Source organism: Empidonax traillii, unplaced genomic scaffold (assembly GCF_003031625.1).
Source record: "Empidonax traillii isolate 1590-97213 ecotype Southwest subspecies unplaced genomic scaffold, ASM303162v1 scaffold247:size2371522, whole genome shotgun sequence".
Taxonomy (NCBI): Eukaryota; Metazoa; Chordata; class Aves; order Passeriformes; family Tyrannidae; genus Empidonax; species Empidonax traillii.
Window position 1 is genome coordinate 2,009,374 of NW_020955440.1, and position 10,002 is coordinate 2,019,375.

General features: G+C 37.1%; 1 protein-coding gene across 1 annotated transcript in view; it reads left to right on the forward strand.

The window, feature by feature from the left end:
- Positions 1-10,002, forward strand: part of VWA8 (von Willebrand factor A domain containing 8) — a 174,600-nt gene that overhangs the window by 20,120 nt on the left and 144,478 nt on the right. Inside the window, exons 3-4 of the mRNA XM_027888842.1 lie at positions 355-485; positions 1,581-1,691. Of these exons, the coding sequence (XP_027744643.1) occupies positions 355-485; positions 1,581-1,691 (242 nt within the window). The remainder of the gene's footprint in view (positions 1-354; positions 486-1,580; positions 1,692-10,002) is intronic.

A 10,002-nucleotide genomic window follows, 5' to 3' on the forward strand; every position in this document is an offset into this window, starting at 1 on the left:
CTGATGCTGAGAAGTCCACTCAACACTGAGTAATAAAAACACATCTTTATGTTAATCTGTTTAAGGTGAAATAAGAATCAGCAAGGTTTTTTCTGTTTTATATTTGGGGTTTTTTTTGAAGGATGAAGTTTTGCAGAGAAAAAAGCAATGGGTAAGATAGCTGTGTAAACTTAATGTAAATTAAATGGTCTAATATAAACTGTGTGGAATTCTCTGCTTTTCAGCTATCCAGCTTTAGGGCAGAACATCTTTGTGTCTTTGTTTTATCTTTGAAGACAAGAACAAAAAGATATGTGAATGGTCAGGTATCTAGCACTTTTCAAAATTTAATAATGTGCTCTTTGTGTTTCAAAGTGACAGATTCTCTGGCCCAGTCTGTAGTCCACCATTTAAGATGGATAATGCAGAAAGATCTTCTTGGCCAAGATGTGTTTCTTATTGGGCCTCCTGGGCCTCTCCGGCGATCTATTGCCATGCAGTATCTGGTAAGTATGTTGGTTTAAATTCTTGGAGATGTAGTTATTAATGTCAGTTAGTCATTTCTATATTAGACAAATGGTAAAAAGTTAGTCCTAGAAAATCTTATAACAAGCTACTTAGGAGGTAAATAAGTTTTTCCATAAATGTGCTTTCCAAAGTTCAATTTTTGTTATAGACAAATAGAAAGTACAGACATTTTAATACATGTTTTTTTGCTTAAACTCCAGGGGAAAAAAAAAAAAAGAGTTGGAAAACTGTGTTACCATATGCTATCACAAATGGAGAAACAGTTTGTTCTCGATATTATGTATGTTAGAAGATTAAGATATCTGCCTACTGTTACAGACAACACATCGTTTTTGCTTCATTACATAAAAAAAGAAATGAAGGAAAGGATTTAGGAGAGAAGTGTTCTGAGTAACATTTGGAAACAGTTATTGTGACAGATTAGAGTAGATGCGTGTATGATCCTCTCTTGGAATGTGGGAATGACTTGCCTACGTCCATCTGTATGAACCATGGGAGCAACATGTACAAAATTTCTCATTTAAAAGTCAGAGCCCTTAAATGATCAGGAGGAGAGGGTTGTTTGCCCCAAAAAGTGATGTGGGTAGGACTTGGTCTACCATGAGCTGTATCTGGAATCTGATTGGGCAAAGGGATCACAAATGGAGGTGTATAAACAGTTGTCATAAAGATCAGTCATTCCTTTAAAAATCAAAAGATACTAATTCAAATACTAACTCTCAGAGGTAAAGCATAGAGGCAAAAGCTGCAAGATTTGAACTATGCAAAGGAGAGAAAAGACTTCTTAATTCAGCAAACCAGATGTGTTACTTGATAGCTTGATGCATTCTTTTAAATAAATGGGAAGAGTTTGGTATAACCTAAAAAGAGGACTTAAAAAACACCTGATATCCAGGCTTGGGACATAGAATGTGTCTTGTTATTTATGCCACTGACTTTATGCACTTGAGATCTATTAGAAAGGCTGCTGCCTAGAGCTCTTCTGTACAAATATACCATTAGGCCTATACTTAAAGTTTACTCAGTGAGGTTATGGTCTCGCTTTTGTAATAACTTTAGACTGTTGTTCACAGGAACTAACAAAACGGGAGGTTGAATATATCGCACTGTCAAGGGACACCACAGAAACTGACCTCAAACAACGACGAGAGATCCGAGATGGTAGTGCTTTTTATCTTGATCAGGCAAGTTCCACTCATGCAGCACCTGATAGTTGTTTACAAGTAGTTTGAAGGAAGTAATGGTTTATATGATGAAAAATTAGTGTGTGGATAAACATGTTTCTAATGCAAGTGGAAAGTGTCTTGCACTCTTGATCTCATGATTATCGAAAATGTAGTCTTTACCCAAATCCGAGATTACTCTCTCTCTTAAGAGTACTACAGGGTTGATTTAGGCAGGGTATTTTTGATATGCTTCTGTAACGAGGAGTAAGACCCATTCTGTGCAAGTTAGATTAGCACTACCCTTGGTACGTCTCTTCCCCAATAGTTGTCGCACATTGGATGCATTTCTGAAATGAATCTTCTGATCACTCCAGTAAGAACACTCAGGAAGATCAGCTTTCCGGAGTTAAGGTCTGAGATTACCATCTTCCTCAATGAGTTAGAAATTTTCAGTTAAAAGGTTCTAACCAGAATCCAACACAGTGGTTCTTTAGACCAAGACTTTCCTTTAGCAAGATACCGTAGTACTAAAATCAGTTGGAATCATGATGTCTTTACTCAGTTCACATTTTACTCATATTATTTGTAGCCAATGTGTGTTTAAGCTCTGAATGGAAAATAAGAAGATGAGTAACTGGTATTTAGATGAATACTTTTAGAATATTGGAAAGGTAAAGAATGAATCTTGTAGATAGTGGTGTTCCAGCTGAAGTTTTCTCACTCTGCATTTTAGGTAAGGATACATAAAATATGGTACATACTTGTGTTTAGAACCATCATAGATCTAATTATTCCATTTTATTATTGAGCTATAAAGTTTTACAGGTTACACTGGTGCCTGAATTTTAATTAGTTCATTTAATGATTTTGAGGTTTGCAGATGGCTGTACCAATTCAGAACATTAGAGAAGCCGGACACTACTCTTCTTTAAACCACAGACCGTGAACTATTTGAAGATAGAGAAAGGTATCAGTAGGTAGCCAAGTGGCATAGCTGAGCTAAAGAGAAGGTGAACTCATGTGGGGGACTGAAGATACTAGGCTCCGCTTTTCAGATTTACACACCATTTCCTTTCCTGTGGAATCTCATGCTTGATCTTCATTACACCCAAGAGAAGACAGCAAAGCTCAAAAGTCTGGTTTCCAGAACACCCTCTGTATGAATTCTGTGGATTGAATAAAACTTAGCTGTTAAGATAGGCGAGGCTCTTTGTATGCAAGTCTTAACATAGTAGTGCAGTTTACACTTTGAATAATATATACTGTAATGAAACCTGGCATCTTATGATAAAGGAACTTTAATTTAGTGAATTGTCAGGTTTGCAGACCCGGAAAGGTTTGCAAAGTTTTCTGAGTGATTGTTGAGGTATTACTGTTGTTTATAGCTCTACCTTTAATAGTCACAGATTAAATGCTGTAAATTTTTATCTCAAAGGTTTCAAAACATCTGCTGTATTTTAACATGAAGTTACCGAACATAATGAGTGCCCCTGGTGGTGAAGTGGTTAAGGCACGGCGTTGTCAACGCCAAGACCTGGGTTCGATTCCCGGTCAGGACACTCCCCGGGCAGATGGAGCTCGTTAGCCCTGTAAGGCAATCCATCTACGTCCTGAGGACCTCGCTGCCACCGTCCAAGCTCGCTTGGCCCCGGCAGATGAACCTCAGGATTAAAGGGTGGGCTCAGTTCCGCGCACACTGTGTCTCACCTAAAAAATCCAATGCGCAGGCTGGAAGGTGTGAAGACCTTCCCCGGTTCTTCGTTCGCGAAGACTGGCCATTGTTACTGAACATAATTGCAGTTATTTTATATAGGTTTGAAAGGCGGTGATTGGGAAGCAGTTACTGAAATTCTGTATTAAAATGTATATTGAAGGACCAGTGTATCAAATATTCTTACCTATTAGCATTTTGTAGTACTAGAGTGAATCAAATGGGAGATTTGAAGTTAGGTAGGTAACCGAGATATCTGAAAAAGAGTTTATTTACTTCAGAAATAGGAGACCATTAAAAGAAAGGTAAACATTGAATTGCTAGATTCATTCCCTATTAAACTAATGTAAAATTAAGAATTTATAATGGGGTAATGTTGAATTATTTGTTTTAATTCAAGTACTGACAGCAGAAAATTCTGTTTTCTAGTCTTTACCTTGGGCCATTAATTTTGGCTTTCAGCTGTAATTCACTGTTAAAAGCCTCAAAAATGTCATTATCACTGTTACTGAGCTAATTAAGTAACCTCTTGTTTTTATTCTGTAATTTATTGCATGGGTTAATTATATTGTGTATCAAGTAATTAGTTAAAATTACTTTATATTGCATAAATATTTAAATGGCACCTTCAAATTTTGCTTTTATTGATAGAAGAGCTTGTCTTGCAGAGTGGTTTTCTCCTTCTGTAACTCTTTGTAGTTGAGCCGTCAACTTCATTGAACCAATATGAAGATTCCAATATCAGCCTATTGTCTTTTTGAAAATTAAGGAATTAGATTTGATATCTTTTTCTTTTTTTTTTTTTTTTCCTGATGTGGTTTTGCTTTTTATTCTGTGTGTAAAGGCATAAAAGGCACATTTCTGGTTTACACTCTTATTAGTACAGGCTCCTGCATTAGCAATTCTTACATCTAAGGAAATCCTATATTATTTTAATGTAATAGGTGCATTTGGGAGAGCAACTAAGCCATTTTGTTAGTGCTTGAGAGGTGTATTGCTCCAGGATTGTGTCACAAACCATGTTGTCTGAAATGCCCAGTTTTGTTTACCCTGTCTCTTCCTGCTTTTGCATAAAATGAAGCAAGCTTCCTAAACACAAACCACTTAATAAAGTGTACAGCCTTTTCTGTTCAAGACAATCAGATTAACTGAGGTTGGAATAAGTATGCAGGTGTCATATGATTATGTGCTGAAAAAATACAAGTGCAAATGTCATGTTTTTGAAGATTTGTGGATTAAGCTGTATCCACTGAGTGGATATATATGTATGTCACTGTCATTTCTGCATATACAGAATTAGACTGTTTTGGAGTATCTTTGAACTATGTGAACATATTCATTTTAATACAATAATTTTACATCTCTAACTGCACCAGTTATACAATGATAAAATATAAAAATGATTGTTGGGATACCAGAAAAATAATCTCCTGACAAGGCTTGAAAGACTTCTTGTAGCAAACAGTTCAACACCCAGAGTGACAGAAATGACAGTTTAAACTATCCTGTCTGTAAAATAAACATGATATGAAATCCCTTGGAGTAGCACTAAACAGACTTGAATTTGGTTTCCTTTAATCAAAGCAGATTAGAAAGGCAAGTATAAAATCAGACATGGGGATAATTGAATGAAATTATAATAGTATTTGAGAGTGAGATTATAATCATATTTGAGAGTATGTATGTATTTTTATATGTGTTTGTGTATACAGATAAAAATAAAAATCTTTCTATATCTTACTAAAGAGCTGTGTAAGGGTAATTCAGCTTTAAGAAAATAACCATTGAGAGGAAATTATGTAATTCTGTGATTTATTAATTTACTGCTTTGGAAGTGACAGTGGGGTTTTGGTGTGCTGGTAGGTTAGCCACAGCAAAGGCATTGTCAGAAAGTATAGCTTCATTGACTGACTGTCACTGCCATATCTGTCTACCTAAAACAAAGAGCGAGATAGCAAAGTTTGTAGAGAGTAGAGACAAGCAATGCACTGCTCCAAAAGTGTGAATGTTACTATTTATTTTCTTGTTTTGTCCAACGTCACGCAGAAAGAGGGAAACATTAGGTAGAAATCAAGAGTATTTGGATGAAGTTAATCTTTATTGATGTTGACGTAGTATATCTTGTATCTAAAAAAGCAATGCGTGATGAGGACTCATATAGTAGCCTCCTAACTTCAAGAAGCGATTTTGTTTTAATCCTTTGCAGTACTTCTTTCACGCTCTAAAAGTGTCAGTATTTAACTGGATTTGTTAGGTTGGTATCTTGTGCTGATGTATAGGGTGTATGTAGATGAATGCCTGTGATGTAATGTAGAGGAGTATTAGGACTGTGTTTTTATAATTACTGACAGATTAAAATCAAAAGTGTTCTTTTTTCTTATGTTTATGTCAGTTACATGTATATTTTGCTTTCTTTTCAGCTGTTATTTCCTACAGTTGGGGAAAGAGCAATACTTGGTAATATTTGGGGTCGTAATATCCATAGGCAATATGGACTTGATGGATGGTGTTCTGAGTCAAAGTGATTTCTGAGTGATAACCAACTTAATAATTTTTAGATATCTGTCAAGTACCTAATTTCCTTTTTAATTTGCTACTCAACAGGAAGAAAAACTTAAATTACCCTTCTCCCTTATTCTTGTCCAGAAGACAAGAGTTATAGAAAATGAAGATAAACCCCCTCTAAGTTTCTTTGTTTGTAGGTATTTACACTAGTAAGTCTGTTAAAAAACTCAGTTTGCTTGTTCCTGGGTCTGGCCTCTGCCGAAGAGGTAAAATGTTTCACGTGTCTGATGTAAATATGCTGTTGTACTAATATACCCGTTGTAAAGCAGCTAAAATAGCAGGACTCTGCCTGTGTGGGGACATAATTTCTTGTAAATACAGTTTGCAGGCACTATTGCAAAAACACCTGACTGTCACGTTAGGGTTAGGGGTTATGGAAATAAAACATCATTTGACGTGTGGTACTTCAAAAATGGAAAAAAAAAAAAAGTGGGGAGGAAGCTGAAATCAGTGACATGAGAAGCAAAAATCAATGACTGTGAAATGAAAGACTGTTTCAGTTCTTGTCACATTAAGATATTTATGTTCTGATTCATTTTCTGGGGTAAACTTTTCTAGCCAAGTTTTCTGATTTGGAATTCCAATAAACTCAATGGTTTTTTCTTTAGCTGCTTTTCATTCTATACCATGGTGTTGTGTTATGAATTAGATGCTCACCATTGCAGGCCATTCATCCTCACTGAAACACTAACAACTGCAGACAGCTGGATTCCCTCTTTGGATGCTAACTAGCCTGTCTGACAGTGCTGTGGTATACTGCAATTTCTCTGTCTTTTGTGGGGTTTTTAATAAAAAAGGGAGTGGATAACAGTACCTCTCCTGTAATTTTCCTAACCTCACAGGAGAAAATTCACTATAAAACCTACCCAGAAAACACTTGATTAACTCAGTGGGTAGGCTGAATAGTGAAGATGTCACCCTCTACTCCATTACAGAGTGAAAAAAAAAAAAGTTGAATTAGTTCTTAAGTTACCTTTTTAATTTGACTAATAACATTAGTTACTATTACATTGATTATAGTAAAACCTGAACATCACAGTTGGAATATGTGTAACTCAGTATAGTTGTGACCTAAATTGTAAAATGCAAAACTGTAGTTTATCATTGTCTACCAAGTGAAAAATTTTGTAACAAAAAACAGATTACACATTTTCATAAATAGTAGGTCTGTGTGTCATCTTTCAATGTCATTATGTACTCAGAATTTTTATATTAAATAAATTCCATTTTAAACAACTAGCACAGGATTCTAAAAATATTTAAGGAAAAAGGTAACAGTAATTTTTCAAAAAGAATTGATTTTTTTTTTTAAACTGGTTGAATGTGACTTTAGTAGGCCTTTATGTTACTACATAGTTTTTGTTATTTTGGAGGAAGTCTTATCATATTCAATCATTTACCAGCAGTCCTGGTCGACTACAAAAGTGATGCCTGAGAACAGTCAGAAGGAGAATCCTGGGAACTACAGGTCTGTCAACCTGACCTTGGTGCCAGGGAAGTTCATGGAGCAGATTGTCTTTAGTGCGATCGTGTAACATGGGGATCAGGTCCAGCTATGGATGTTGTTTACCTAGACTTTATTAAAGCTTTTGACACCGTTTCCCACAGCATTCTGCTGGAGAAACTGACTGCTCATGACTTGGATGGGTGGTCAGTTAAAAACTGGCAGGATGACCAGAGAGTGGTGGTGAATGGAGTTACATCCAGCTGGTAGCTGGTCACCAGTCATGTTTCACAGGGCTCAGTATTGGGGCCAGTCCTGTTTAACATCTTTGTTGTTAACCTGGATGAGGCAATCGAGTGCCCTCTCAGTCAGTTTGCAGATGACACTAAGTTGGGCAGAAGTGTTGGTCTGCCGGAGGGCAGCAAGACTCTGCGGAGGGATCTGGACAGGCTGGATCAAGGGATTGAAGCCAATGGTATGAGGTTCAGTAAGGCGAAGTACTGGATCCTGCACTTGGATCATAATAACCCCGTGCAGTCCTACAGGCTGGGGGAAGAGTGGCTGGAAAGCTGCCCATTGGAAAAGGACCTGTGGGTGCTGGTTGACAGCTAGCTGAACATGAGCCAGCAGTGTGTCCAGGTGGCCAAGAAGACCAATGGCATCCTGGCCTGTATCAGCAATAGTGTGGCCAGCAGGACCAGGAAAGTGATTGTCCCTCTGTACTTGGCACTGTTGAGGCCATACCTTGAGTCCTGTGTTCAGTTTTGGGCCTCTCACTACAAGAAGGACATTGAGGTGCTGAAATGAGTCCAAGGAAGAGCAATGAAAATGATGAAGGGTCTGGAATGAGGAGTGTCTGATGAAGCTGGGTTTGTTTAGGCTAAGGGTAGACCTTATTGCTCTCTACAATTACCTGAAAAGAGGTTGTAGAAAGAGTGAGGTAGGTCTCTTCTCCCAGATGACAAGTGACAGGCTGAGAGGAAGTGGAGGTTTAGATTAGATATTAGAAAAAAATTAGACATCATTTACAGATATCTTTAAAATTTAGCGAGGTAGTTTCCCCAGTAGGAGACAATTTTGTATGCTTCACTGCCCTGACGTGTTTGTATGTCAATCTTTAGACTACCTCTAAATTTCTAGAGGTTTTGCTGTTTTCATATAAGTATTATAAAAATTTATTATCTTATTGGTTCTTCTACATCTTCTTATAAGAATAAGGTCAGCCATTTACAGTAAATTACAAGTTTTGATCAATGTGCTCTTCCTTCCTTGGTAAAATGAGTAATAAAAGCTCCTAACATATTCCATTCTGCATCTCTATCATTTCTTTTCCTGTTACCTTTTACTTGTTGGTTTTAACAATTTAAATTTTAAAAACTTGATTCAGTGTATTTGACCCATGGAAATAAATTTAGAAGATACCAATTTCCTCTGAGTTTTGTGATATTTGTTAGCATGGTAGGTTACAGGGACTCAAATGTCTCCCTCCCTTTGCTGGAAAACAAACTGTACCATGAATTTAATAGTTCAAGTTCTGTTAGCCTGCTGCAGGCAGTCAGCATCATGTTAGCTCAAAACCAGCCAAAGTTTTGTGTTGTCTTTAACAGATGGTTGCTAAGGATCTCTTTCCACCGTAAGTGACATCTGGACATTACATTGTTGTGATGTTTACAAGATACAGGAATGAATGGAAAGAATTGGGTGGATGAGTTTGTATGGGATATTGTGCGGGTGGTGGGAACAAGATATTGCATTGGAAGGGATATCTGAAAGGTAGGCTACAGATACAGAGAATCCTTACCTCATTAGTTCTCATGCATTTCAGTATGTGCATTGTGGTGAGCTTTTTTCTGTCCTTCATCGCTTTCTGACACTATATAACTTCATCCATGTGCTTATGCAATGTGGTTTATGTCAAAACTGGGGTTTACAGCTTCCTGCGCTTGTATTTTGCGCTGCTCAAATGGAGGAGCTCAGCTACAGAAAAGTCAGTGAAAGTCTGCTTAGGGTTGTCCTGTTCCTAAGGTGGTTTTGCCTTTAAAGGTAAAATATTTATATTTTGAGGTGCAGCGTGAAACTGTGGTAAGCATTCCGCATTACGTATTTGTTGCATAAAGCCATTACAGTGAGAGCAGTGCTGTGTGAAGGGTTTGTGCTCCCAGCCTGCAGTAGCTGCAGGTATTCCCTGGAGCAGGTATCCAGGTTACTGTCCTTCCAGAGCCCTGGGAGCACAGGTGGAGGCAGCAACATCTGTCCTCCTCTGAGGAGCAAAATAGTTCCTCACTGCAGTGACAATAAATCTGAAAGTAAACATTTAACAAATCCCTCTTGGCCTTTTAACAAGTATTAATATGTTTAATCTCAGATTTATCAGCAAGGTTGCATGATATAAACTCCCCTGTCAAATTTGTGTTTTATATTAAACATTTAGAATAAATAAGGCTAATGAGAGAGGGAGGCAGTGCAACTCTTTCAGGTTCTCATTACAGAATTATGAAGATTTGTTTCTTGGAAGCATTTTTAAAAAACAATTTTCAGTGGCAGATTGCAAACTTACTTTCCTTCCTCTGATTTTTTTATTGCATTTTAGTTTCCATACCAATCCATCA